Genomic DNA, 14,006 nt, shown 5'->3' with positions numbered 1-14,006 from the left:
TTGAGTTTGTTTTTGTTCTCTGTTCATTTCTGAAATTCTGAATATGACTCTTTGATGTGTGCACTAAAGGCAGAGAGCCTTTACTTAGGGGGCAGGAACGACTTCACAGGGCCATTGGGTTGGCACTCCACGTCTCGCTGGAACTTGGTTTTGCATATTTGAAGACTTGCTTGTGACAGCTGCAACTAATGGCACTAACAAAGCCTTTATTTGTTCCATTGTGTGCAAGCATGAGCAAGCTATCATAACTTCCCCAAAGCCATCACTGTGTACAGTAATTCAGGGGCATGTTATGTATAAGTGGCATCTGGAGTGAAGAACAGGCTTGTACGCAATCAAAACCAGGCTCTTGACTTTCCATTCTAACAAGAATTGGAAAAGGATAAAGCATGTTAGAGTAAATAAAAAATAAATGAATAAACTAAATAAATAATGTTTCACTTTAGGCTATGTGACTATTTTTCTGAGGTAATCCTCTCAGATCTTTCTCAGGGTTAAAGGTAGGATGGGGTGAGGCTATAAAGTTACTATAAAGTAATATACACAGGACTCATATAAATTATATACTCTACATGAAATTTTATAGCATTGTTTTGGCCTGCTTATCTTCCACCGTTAATCTTAATAGTTATCGTTCACTTTCTCTCTTGCAGGCTATCCGGAGCTTTGCTGTCTCCAGGGATCAGTCTCCTGAAGGCCGCCACGTCTCCTCCACCAACACTAGAGAAACAACAGAACTCCTCTTCCAGCCAGCAACACCTCCACACTCACCATAAACCCTACACTTCCTTCCACAACCTGCCTTCAGCTGAGGGTACGAGACCTTCTGTGTTTGTTTGCTCTGATTTTATTGGGTGATAGTCTTCACACACATCAAAAGTCCAGCACTTCCTTCAGACTGATTTACAACCCGAATTCCGGAAAAGTTGGGACGTTTTTTAAATTTTAATAAAATGAAAACTAAAGGAATTTCAAATCACATGAGCCAATATTTTATTCACAATAGAACATAGATAACGTAGCAAATGTTTAAACTGAGAAATTTTACACTTTTATCCACTTAATTAGCTCATTTAAAATTTAATGCCTGCTACAGGTCTCAAAAAAGTTGGCACGGGGGCAACAAATGGCTAAAAAAGCAAGCAGTTTTGAAAAGATTCAGCTGGGAGAACATCTAGTGATTAATTAAGTTAATTGATATCAGGTCTGTAACATGATTAGCTATAAAAGTTTTGTCTTAGAGAAGCAGAGTCTCTCAGAAGTAAAGACGGACAGAGGCTCTCCAATCTGTGAAAGAGTGCGTAAAAAAATTGTGGAAAACTTTAAAAACAATGTTCCTCAACGTCAAATTGCAAAGGCTTTGCAAATCTCATCATCTACAGTGCATAACATCATCAAAAGATTCAGAGAAACTGGAGAAATCTCTGTGCGTAAGGGACAAGGCCGGAGACCTTTATTGGATGCCCGTGGTCTTCGGGCTCTCAGAAGACACTGCATCACTCATCGGCATGATTGTGTCAATGACATTACTAAATGGGCCCAGGAATACTTTCAGAAACCACTGTCGGTAAACACAATCCGCCGTGCCATCAGCAGATGCCAACTAAAGCTCTATCATGCAAAAAGGAAGCCATATGTGAACATGGTCCAGAAGCGCCGTCGTGTCCTGTGGGCCAAGGCTCATTTAAAATGGACTATTTCAAAGTGGAATAGTGTTTTATGGTCAGACGAGTCCAAATTTGACATTCTTGTTGGAAATCACGGACGCCGTTTCCTCCGGGCTAAAGAGGAGGGAGACCTTCCAGCATGTTATCAGCATTCAGTTCAAAAGCCAGCATCTCTGATGGTATGGGGGTGCATAAGTGCATACGGTATGGGCAGCTTGCATGTTTTGGAAGGCTCTGTGAATGCTGAAAGGTATATAAAGGTTTTAGAGCAACATATGCTTCCCTCCAAACAACGTCTATTTCAGGGAAGGCCTTGTTTATTTCAGCAGGACAATGCAAAACCACATACTGCAGCTATAACAACAGGATGGCTTCGTCGTAGAAGAGTCCGGGTGCTAACCTGGCCTGCCTGCAGTCCAGATCTTTCACCTATAGAGAACATTTGGCGCATCATTAAACGAAAAATACGTCAAAGACGACCACGAACTCTTCAGCAGCTGGAAATCTATATAAGGCAAGAATGGGACCAAATTCCAACAGCAAAACTCCAGCAACTCATAGCCTCAATGCCCAGACGTCTTCAAACTGTTTTGAAAAGAAAAGGAGATGCCACACCATGGTAAACATGCCCCGTCCCAACTATTTTGAGACCTGTAGCAGAAATCAAAATTGAAATGAGCTCATTTTGTGCATAAAATTGTAAACTTTCTCAGTTTAAACATTTGCTATGTTATCTATGTTCTATTGTGAATAAAATATTGGCTCATGTGATTTGAAAGTCTTTTAGTTTTCATTTTATTAAAATTTAAAAAACGTCCCAACTTTTCTGGAATTCGGGTTGTAAAACTCATTATGAAAAAAAATAATAATAAAAAAAGTATTTTTCGAAGTAAATAAAAGAAAACACTGGATCACATTTTACAACAAAATATTACTTCAGTCTTTCTACATCAAAATTTTAATTCTGTGTGTTACTCGGCACTTCTTTGTAATTCTTTGTGAAATGTACTAACAATTTCTAAGTGAAAATTGCTTCAAAGTAAATCCTATACCAATTTTTTCAGTGTGGATATGAAACTAGATTTTTCCATTCTTTGTGTTGGTCACCACGATGATTCTTGGGTGTTGTGGTTGGTTGCCAAAGTGTTGTTATGTGGTTTCTAAGTTATTTAAAAAAATTTTTTTTTTTTTTATGTGTTGCTATAGGTTGTTCTGAGTGTTTGTTAGTTAGTTGCCAACTGGTTAAAATTAAAAGAGCCCACTGCACAATTGCTAAGATTATTTGAGTTCCCCCAGATCCCTCTTTCAGTAGTCTATAGGATTTTTGTTCATCTGCTTTATAGTTCAGTATGATTGCTTTGAAAAGTCATGGTAGAAGCCACATTACCTAACACAAATCTGAGCAATAAGATGAGGTTATAAAAGGTGAAGTCGGCATTAAAAGGAAATTGTGATTTGTCTTTCCTTAACTATTTTAACCCTGTGAAGTCTGACATATGCAATAGCCAGAGACTTTTATACTTTTATACATAATCAAAAAGAAGAGTATCATATTTGATACATCAGGATTTATAGTTGATATGGTATGATATATAGGATATATGGAGCACATACTCAACGACGAAAAAAACCCCACCTGTTTTATTCAGAGGCCAAAACTGAGCAAAAATATATAATTTGTTGAAGTTGCAGATAATGATATGCCAACAAGTAAGATGAAATTCTGATTAAAAGCCCTCAAGTTTTTATTGTAGGACAAACATCTGATGCAGTGCAATGCAGTGCAATGCAGTGATTAAGAAATGAACCAATGAACATTCTTCAAAATCCTGATGCATCATATTTGATACTCACATTTTGACATGCTTTTTCTAAAAACTGAAGTTGCTTCAGTCTAATAAGTGTTTATGGGGTTAAAATTATGAGCACAGATACTGTAATTTATAAGCAACACTGCACTATCCAATAAAAAAAAATCCATTTTGATTTCATTGTAAAACAACATTAGTAATCATTATTTCCTAAGCAAGTACCACAAATAAGAGTCAAAACTCTCACAGTTCCACTTGCCTGCCTTTACTTCTGATCTGTTGGAATATACCTGTTGAAAAATCTCAGCAAATCTCAGTGCTAGCGTAGTCTGCAGTGCTTTGTGCATCAGCCAGAACATGTGGGCTGAAAGAGACGCCTGGAACCACAAGAGGAAGCTTTTTGCTCTAAAACCACTCAGTCCAGAACAGCTCAGCTGTCTGTCAAAAGAGTTTGAAAGAAAAATGTTCGACTTCCTTGTCAGGACACAGATGTACATGTGTGTACCACCTCAAATCCAAGACCCCCTTTTGAGAGAGACTACTTGTTTAACACTTCTGGAAGCTACCCCGGAGAAACAGGGGAATAGTCCAAAAATAGAAATACAAACAGGAATGCAGGCTTTCTGTGGTTTTCGCCGTCACTAGTTTAAGTTTTGAACATATGGAAAAAAGACACATTTGAATAACATTTGATTCTGATGTTTTACTTTGTGTTTGGGTATGTGTTCACAGATTACCGTGGCAATTTCCAGAGCTGTTTCCATTTTGCCGACGGCTACAGAATGGACCAGTCCATCAGCGGTGGCCATCAACCTGCAGAGTCCCACAGCTTCAACACAAACCAACACAACGGCTTCCACATGAGCTGTTCCACCAGCACCTCTTCCACAGGTACACAAATACCCCCTAAAAGTGCAGTCTCGGTGAAATTACTAGGGCATAAAAATGTGTCTATTGTCAGTAGATTAACGTTGTATAAAGCATAGCTCACAAACAAGTCATTTTCTATTGGTAAACACTGCACATTTGTGTGACTTGTGCGAAATAATAAAATAAAATGCGTTTAGTATTTCCTACTTTTGCTCGACTCTGAATTGCGAAAATTTTAATGAAAATGAAAATGCACAGAACAGTAAATATGACTACACTTTTACTTCCATAAATACTTTTAACAAGTAATATCACAATAAAATTAAGTATACCTGATATTGTCAGTTGCCATACATTATACAGCTCATCAACAGTAATAGGCAACAAGGTTAGTAACAGCTCAACTGATCTGGCTTGTAGTCATCTTGTCATTTTTCTTTCTCATATTACCAATCAATTTGTCTCCAGTTTCACTACCCTACAAATTATTATTGTTGTATTTCATCTTAGTGATTTTTAAACCTGCACAAATTGGCCAGTACCCTCAAAAAGACAATTTTATCTTCCCCTCATTGATGCACATTGGTAGCATAATTAATACCTCAAGGTACTAACTGTATGGGCTAACAGGACTTTTTTTTTTTTTTGCACTTTTTTTTTCTGAGAGTTTAATACAAGTTTAAAATTTTTCCATATTTACCTTTTTTTTTTCATAATGCAAAGGTTTCAGCTTGGTGCCTGACATCATAGGATCCGGTTGCCAGTTCTCACCGGGCACAGAGGAGAGTGTTTTCTTTCAGGTGGGCGGCTTCGATCGCAGCTTGAGCCAAATGTCTTCAGTGTACACAGAAACATAGGACCAGCTTACCTGTCGGCCATCAACAGAAATGTCTTCCTTTAGACCAAAACTCTCTTTTCTTTTATCTATGCAGTTTTAAACGATCAGGTTTTTCTTTCTTTCTCAGAATTCATCTTTTTTCCCCTCAAATGCATAGTTGGATCACCTCAATTGGACTGAAATATCTGCTTCCTTAACTACACAAAAAGCTGCTATTCCACAGCAACGAAGGTTAAATGATGAGGGGGTTGTGTTGTGGAGTGTTTATTTGTGGATGTTATGAAATTGTGCTTTTTTCCCAGTGTTTTGAACGATATGTTCAAAGTCTCATGAGATAGTCCCTTGTCGTCATCAAGGCATCACTAGTCTTAATAAATCCAGCTGGTCAGCTCAGATCCTATTGTGACTTTGGAAGGGTTTGATAGAAACTTCAGAACCACCACAGCTCATCAGTGATGACTTCCACATTTCCCTCTCTGAGCTCTCTTTCTGATTTGTTGGCTGTTGTGTTGGAAACAATTATTTAGTGTTGCTGTGTTTTGTCAGTGAATGTTTGCAAATGTTTGTATTGCTTTGTCATTTGGTTGTCATCATCCCAGATAAACAGAGTTCTTTATTTTGTAATGGTTGATGGCTTTAATATCTACCACACTTCAACATATGTATAAAATGTACAGTGTTTAATATTAATAATTCTCAATCTCTGAAAATAAATGACTCTTGAATATTGTGGTCTAATGCTCATCATTGTATATTTTAGAGCTGTGGTAATTAGGTTGACTGTTTAACTAAATAAATACGGTGTTCCTCAGACTCAAATATCATTAAATTCAGTTTAAACACTATGAAATATACTGGAGAATCAAATTGCAAGATATTTTGCAAATGATTTGCATATGTTCCTTTTACTTTTAAAAATTTATTGGAACTAGTCCCAGCCATATAAATGAACTGAGCAGGAAAAACATTAGTAATATAATAAACTATTGCAGACTATTCTTAGGTGGAGTCTGCCCCCTTTTGGAGAGGATGAGGATCATTCATCTCAGAAAATCTGTTGCAACATATTCTTAAAGGATTCATTTTCATTTTCTCACTCTCATATCAATCGAAACCCATTAATCAAACTTCACATTTTTGTGCGAACAATCCTTTCATTACTTAATATCACCAATGAGACCATGGAAAACAGCACCCCCCCCCCCCAAATAAAAACGATTTTATACAATCAGGCATGAAAAAAATTATTCATAATTTTATAAAAATATTTAGTTTTTACATGGAAATTGAATTATTCGTATTCCAGATTCAATTACTTTATTGTCACTGATTGAGTACATAACTGATTTTTTTATTTGCATTCTCGAAACGAGCTGAAGCAGCTGCCTGTCCAAGGCACAAGCGAACTAAGCCCCACAATATCGACTATATAAATAATTATATAATCTATACGTGTCATCTTATTTCTACAGCGATATGTCAAGCACAAATCGGATCACAATCGGATCAAAAGTGTTTTTACACGCTTGCGGATCTTCCCGTCATAAAAAGAAAAAGGTTTCTCACATAATTCGTTTAAAATTTGAAGAAAAGTTTTGTTTGTCCACGTATACGGTTTCAGGTATGACAAACGCGATTGACTGCGAGACAGTGAACAATATTGTAGCAATGGACGGACTTAAAACAATTACATATTACCGAGTCATCTTCCATTTGCCGAATGGAAGATTACAATTTTTTTATTCATACTATAGTACAAGTACAAAAAAATAATAAATCCATAACCAAGACATATCAAAAACTCAAGACGTAGAAAACTTGAGCTGATGAGTGATCCTCTGCTGCCACCCAGAGGTGCTACCGGGAAAGATGCGCGCATCACCTGCGTCCTGGGTGTCCGTGGGTCCTTATAAACTATTAAATAACATTTTCCTAATAAAAGGCCTTAAAATGTCTTAAATTCAGAATCGATAAGTCCTAAATATTTTTGGTCACGTTACCGCTAAAATATCTTATGCCTGATGGACCTATAGACCGAAGATTTTTTTTCTCCCTCGTGGTAAGTTACTGCATCATCAAAGAGAATCGTAGAATACACGTCGAACTTTCATTTTAATTTTCTCAATAATAATAATAAATATATCGGTCGAGCTACAGCTAATCAGCCTTCTAGCTATAGCTATAATATATATATATATATATATATATATATATATATATATATATATATATATATATATATATATATATATATATATATATACATATACAGGTCCTTCTCAAAAATTAGCATATTGTGATAAACTTCATTATTTTCCATAATGTACTGATAAAAAATAAACTTTCATATATTTTAGATTCATTGCACACCAACTGAAATATTTCAGGTCTTTTATTTTTTTAATACTGATGATTTTGGCATATAGCTCATGAAAACCCAAAATTCCTATCTCAAAAAATTAGCATATTTCATCCGACCAATAAAAGAAAAGTGTTTTTAATACAAAAGAAAGTCAACCTTCAAATAATTATGTTCAGTTATGCACTCAATACTTGGTCAGGAATCCTTTTGCAGAAATGACTGCTTCAATGCGGCGTGGCATGGAGGCAATCAGCCTGTGGCACTGCTGAGGTGTTATGGAGGCCCAGGATGCTTCGATAGCGGCCTTAAGCTCATCCAGAGTGTTGGGTCTTGCGTCTCTCAACTTTCTCTTCACAATATCCCACAGATTCTCTCTGGGGTTCTGGTCAGGAGAGTTGGCAGGCCAATTGAGCACAGTAATACCATGGTCAGTAAACCATTTACCAGTGGTTTTGGCACTATGAGCAGGTGCCAGGTCGTGCTGAAAAACGAAATCTTCATCTCCATAAAGCTTTTCAGCAGATGGAAGCATGAAGTGCTCCAAAATCTCCTGATAGCTAGCTGCATTGACCCTGCCCTTGATAAAACACAGTGGACCAACACCAGCAGCTTACCTGGCACCCCAGACCATCACTGACTGTGGGTACTTGACACTGGACTTCAGGTATTTTGGCATTTCCTTCTCCCCAGTCTTCCTCCAGACTCTGGCACCTTGATTTCCGAATGACATGTAAAATTTGCTTTCATCCGAAAAAAGTACTCTGGACCACTGAGCAACAGTCCAGTGCTGCTTCTCTGTAGCCCATTTCCTGCACACGCCTGTGCGCGGTGGCTCTGGAGGTTTCTACTCCAGACTCAGTCCACTGCTTCCGCAGGTCCCCCAAGGTCTGGAATCGGTCCTTCTCCACAATCTTCCTCAGGGTCCGGTCACCTCTTCTCGTTGTGCAGCGTTTTTTGCCACACTTTTTCCTTCCCACAGACTTCCCACTGAGGTGCCTTGATACAGCACTCTGGGAACAGCATATTCATTCAGAAATTTCTTTCTGTGTCTTACGCTCTCGCTTGAGGGTGTAAATGATGGCCTTCTGGACAGCAGTCAGGTCGGCAGTCTTACCCATGATTGCGGTTTTGAGTAATGAACCAGGCTGGGAGTTTTTAAAAGCCTCAGGAATCTTTTGCAGGTTTAGAGTTAATAAGTTGATTCAGATGATTAGGTTAATAGCTCGTTTAGAGAACCTTTTCATGATATGCTAATTTTTTGAGAGGAATTTGGGGTTTTCATGAGCTGTATGCCAAAATCATCAGTATTAAAACAATAAAAGACCTGAAATATTTCAGTTGGTGTGCAATGAATCTAAAATATATGAAAGTTTAATTTTTTATCATTACATTATGGAAAATAATGAACTTTATCACAATATGCTAATTTCTTTGAGATAGGAAATGTGGGTTTTCATGAGCTGTATGCCAAAATCATCAGTATTAAAACAATAAAAGACTTGAAATATTTCAGTTGGTGTGCAATGAATCTAAAATATATGAAATTTTAATTTTTATCATTACATTATGGAAAATAATGAACTTTATCACAATATGCTAATTTTTTTAGAAGGACCTGTATATATATATATATATATATATATATATATATATATATATATATATATATATTTTTTTTTTTTTTTTTTTAACCAGACAAGTAGCCTGGATTAAAACATAAGTGACAAATAATAATTATTATTATTATTTTACCAGCGAGGCATCCTAACGAGAGAATGATTCTTCTAATTTTATTAGCCTACATTCAATGTAAACAAAGATTGATAATGGATGGTGTAGGCCATTTCTGATCTCAAGGTGGCGCTGTTGAGCCTCACTCTGTCACTTTGTGAGAGACTTCAAACAAATGAGCGTAACAGCACACATAAAGAAACTCAGAAGAAACACACTGAAGTAACAATTCAAATGTTTTAGTTTATTCATAACATGATACAGCCTAGTTAAGTAACATACCATAACCAGTGAGTTATTTTGATGAATATTCTCTCAAAACAAAAAATAAAATAAATAATTAAAACATTCAAAAGACCTAGAGTGCACACAACATTAAGTGTGGCCTAGTGCTCTCTTTCACTGCATGATTCAAGTCTATTAAAATGCATTCAGAATGATCACAAATTCAAGACATGGGGGCAGAAAATGTATATATTTATACTTTTACACTTCATAGGCTATAGTTAATCAATTTCACATTAAGTCTTTTTTTTCTCCAAAAAATACCATGATTGCAAATGTTTATTTTTTTATTTTTTACAACAGTTCAATAAACTAGAAGTTAATTAAGAGACTTGGGTTTTAGACACCATATTGCCTGTTTTTGCACTATTTCGACTAAAATAATTCCAAACAAAGCCACAGGCTGTTTTGCGTCTCTGAGCAAATGATGGTGTTTCGTTCCTGAATTAATTAAACATTTAAAGGATTCGGTTCTATCGCAATGACTTATTAACAATGACTTGCTGCCGCTGCCTATCTACTTGTTATAATGATCATTTCATATCATTTTCATCTTAAAATTCCTTGCTTTTCTCCAGTAGAAACATTCATGAATGAAAAGTGAATCTTTAAAAAGTGAATTTTACTGCACAACTATACAGTTAAAAAAATAATACGGTATAGGATATATTTTTTGATACTTTTATATATTTTAAGTGTTTAAATATATTCACTATAAACAAACAGTGGGTAAAGGGCAGAGTGTAATTTTTTTTTTTTTTTGTTTGTGTTAAATATTCATGTATTACACTCCAACCAGGCAACCAGGCATATAACATTTCACTTAGCTAGTTTTAGATTAAAGTATTTGACTTCTGTGTAAAAATAACTTTCCTGTGTATATATTTTTATAATAAAACAATTCTGTTTCACAAAATTGGTACTGATAATAGCTTAACACTATCTTACAAAAGCCTCTTCACATTTTACTAGTCATAATGATTTCAGGATAGTTCAGAATACATCAAATATAACATTTTATTAGTAATATAAATATAACATAACATTTTATTAGTAGTTATTACAATTAGAAGCTAATTTATAAAACATAATGCAATTGTGAATTACATTGTAGCTGGTGGCAACCTGCTCCTGTACATAGACACTGTAGCCATATGGGAAAACAGCCAAGAGTTCCACACAGGAGACAATCAAATTTAACATAGTCACACATGTAACAGTTATCCTAATATAAGACACATGGTCTAAAATGCAAATAACTCAGGTATTTAGAGAATAACTTAACTAGCTTATGTGCACATGTAGTAGTACAAACAACTATAGTGCTTTATGGGCACAATGTGTTTTTTAACACAGTTACATTTTTGAATCATACCTGACAGCAGAGAGACACACAGCATTGAGAGTTCATGTGCAGAGCTCCAGAGACTCTCACAGACTGAATGGGGGGTTTTCTGACTACAGAATCCCACCGCAATGTCTTGTCACTTCCCTTTTATACTCAGACCAAACAACAAATAAATAATCAAATCAGTTGTAAAAACATAAAGACCTTTTGGTGTGTTAGTTTCTCGTGACTCCAGGGTCACACCTGGCTTGGAGTTAGATAGATAGACACAGACCCCTAAAGGTGGACACACCCCCTTCTCAGCAGAACACAATTCTACAAAGGTTCTCCATCTTTCTTATAATACAAGTGGCTACTTTGAAATTGAGACCAATTTACCAATCGCCAAAAGACCTTTAAAATGACACCAAACATGAAAAGTTTACGATCATGAATCCTGATATAGTAAATGTTTTATGCTGTTGTTTTTTTATGTACAGGTGGCTTGCTGCTGTGTATAATAATTTATGTTGTTAAAATAACATTCTGTTCTGTAAGTGCATTGCCTACTGGTTTATTAAGCGACTTTAAGCATTAAGCCACCATTAAGCATGCAACTTAGTCCTGCCAGACTTTGAATGTTAAAGTGCAAATTAACACCTGACCACTGGTAATGTGAGTTTGCCACTGTTACAATTAAAAATCATGGAACCGTAAAAACATTGGTTTGATGTAAGCAACACAGCTACAACAAACAAAATTGATAATGGGTGTGTTAAATTCATAGTGTGCGAATTATCAAGCACTGACAATAATCAGACATATTGGCAGCACGAGGGGCGCCCAAGTAAAATTCTGCTTAAAATATAAATTGAAAAAACTTGATAGTTTAAAAATATAAAATAGCAGTGCAAGAGAAATGGCTGTAGGATAATAGTATAGTCCAACATCTGTAAATTGATAATGTGCAAATAAATGCAATGACAGCCAATCAGTTGAATATGTGCAAAAAATACATAAGGCTTTGTTCGCAGAGAGCATCAACATGTACAGGTCAGTCAGTAAACTTGAGATTAAAACTTTAGTAGTGTTGGAATTAATGGAAAAGGTGAGGTTGTCTGGCCGGGAGGCTCTCGAGAGATTGTTTTATCTGCAAAATAATCTCTCGAGAGATTGTTTTATCTGCGAAGCACCCGTTGGTGTTCGGCAAAAGCTTAATTTGTGGTATTGGATGGGTACGTCTTGCCATCAGAGGGAAAATTGTTTTAGCTACGAGGGTAGACCCTGTGGGGCTTACTTAAATAATTGTTTAGCAAATCCAATGAGCTGCTTCCGATAACGAGTCAGAAAAATCTTGGTGCAGTCATTGTATTCGAAATTAAGCATGCAAAAATAAATTGGATTTCCTGTGCCAATGTTCCCCCGAATAGGTGCCATGAATCAGCGATGTGGTCATTGTCAAATCGTCATGTTGTCAGCACGTGAGATCGATGGTACATACACTAAGTAGACATTGAAAACGCCTCTTTTACCGCCGCACGTACCGCGGCGGTGGCAGTATAAAGTGCATTTGCAGCTTTTGACCGCTGAGTGGCGCTTTAACCACAAGTTATCAAACAAGTGCATCAAAGCACATTTTCGCAAATAGACGTCAGTTTTGCCTTGCTGATGTGTTACATTTGACTGCTTCAGTCACGGAAAATGAAAGAAAAACACTATAGTTTAAATATTTAATATTCACAGATGAAAGTTTGGTATTTATGAAGTTATGTGCATTTCTTAGAACGAATTCAAGCAGGATAAATGTCAAGCCTGTGCCTGAGTTTGTGCTTGTATTTTCTAAGATACATGGTATTAAACCATATTTTAGATTTGACACATTTAAAAGGTGTGCTGTATTATTTATATTATATTAATTATCTGTTATATTATTCAAAAGAAATTGTGGTTTACTTTGCATCGGAGCATTAAAAGTGGTAGCCTATTTTAGGGGGGTAGGCTACATGGATTAATATGCAAAATGTCAATATTTTAATATATTATGCCTATATTTTAATTTATATTTTAAATATAAATATATTTTTTCCTTTAATAAAACAACATGCATTTTTGTTATTTGTTACCTGTCCTTTATTTTGACATAACTTATTGGGAAAAATATGTCTGTAAACTGATTAAGAAATTGTTGCATGTTTAAATGTAAAGCACTGTATAATTTCGTTCCCATTATTTAGGCCTAATTTGCCTTAAACAAGAAACGAATAAAATTTAACCGGCACGATTAAATCTTTGAAACTCTAAAGAATTAATAAAACGTCCTCACGATTAAACTCAAGTTCTCTCATCATAATCAACAACATTCACACGATGTAAAAAAAAAGCTTTAGTAATTGACAACTAAAGTGATTTTAAAGGGAACCTTCTTTACTTGCTTTTAAAGTAGGGTAACATCATATGGCCTAAAAAAAATCCCAGTTTTTTTTTTATTTTAGAAAAAAAAATCTGATTTATGATTTAAACCGATTTTTAAATCAATATTCAAATGACGAAGAAATTATACAAAACAAGTTTTAATATAGTTCTTTATCATTCATTTAGCAGTCAAATTTATAACTGCAACAAGATGATTTAAAAAAAACAGTACTGTTATACCTAAATGCTGGAAAAACCTTTATTTTTTTATTTTGTTTATTTTTTTTTAATACTAGCCCATCATGCATCTAACCATCCACTCAGCTTTAAGAGCTGTTCAGATTAAAATTGCCAGCTCCGCTGTGAGTCAGTGTCATGGATGGAGGACCTGTTAATATTTTTTCTAGTTTATATTTCCATCTAGTTATGCCACTGGTTTAGTTTTTTTTTTTTTTTTTTTTTTTTTCTTATAGAACTTATTTGTAAATAGAGCAGTCACTGTCTGTGTCTACACCGGACGCGAAAGTTGTCATCTGTGCCACACAGCGAAAAGTGTGTCTAAACTTGATGACATCACACTATAGTGTCAAATCATCTGAACACAGTGTCAGAACATTTCATCATAAACAGAACGAGCATCAGTTCACTGATGGGGATCGTGTCCAATGTATCCATCACTGTGTTCTGTTGTCTTTTGTTGGAT

At 35.6% G+C, this 14,006-nt stretch overlaps 1 protein-coding gene across 3 annotated transcripts in view; it reads left to right on the top strand.

The window, feature by feature from the left end:
- Positions 1–5,913, top strand: part of LOC132097903 (zinc finger protein GLIS1-like) — an 80,427-nt gene extending 74,514 nt beyond the window's left edge. For all 3 annotated transcript variants that reach the window (XM_059503892.1, XM_059503891.1, XM_059503890.1), the window contains exons 9-11: positions 654–814; positions 4,211–4,369; positions 5,072–5,913. In XM_059503892.1, coding sequence (XP_059359875.1) covers positions 654–814; positions 4,211–4,369; positions 5,072–5,205 — 454 coding nt within the window. In that variant the 3' untranslated portion in view covers positions 5,206–5,913. The remainder of the gene's footprint in view (positions 1–653; positions 815–4,210; positions 4,370–5,071) is intronic.
- Positions 5,914–14,006: the final 8,093 nt, after the last annotated feature.

Source organism: Carassius carassius, chromosome 21 (assembly GCF_963082965.1).
Source record: "Carassius carassius chromosome 21, fCarCar2.1, whole genome shotgun sequence".
NCBI classification, from domain to species: Eukaryota; Metazoa; Chordata; class Actinopteri; order Cypriniformes; family Cyprinidae; genus Carassius; species Carassius carassius.
The sequence above is the reverse complement of the archived record's forward strand: the minus strand, read 5'-3'. Positions and strand labels throughout refer to the sequence as shown.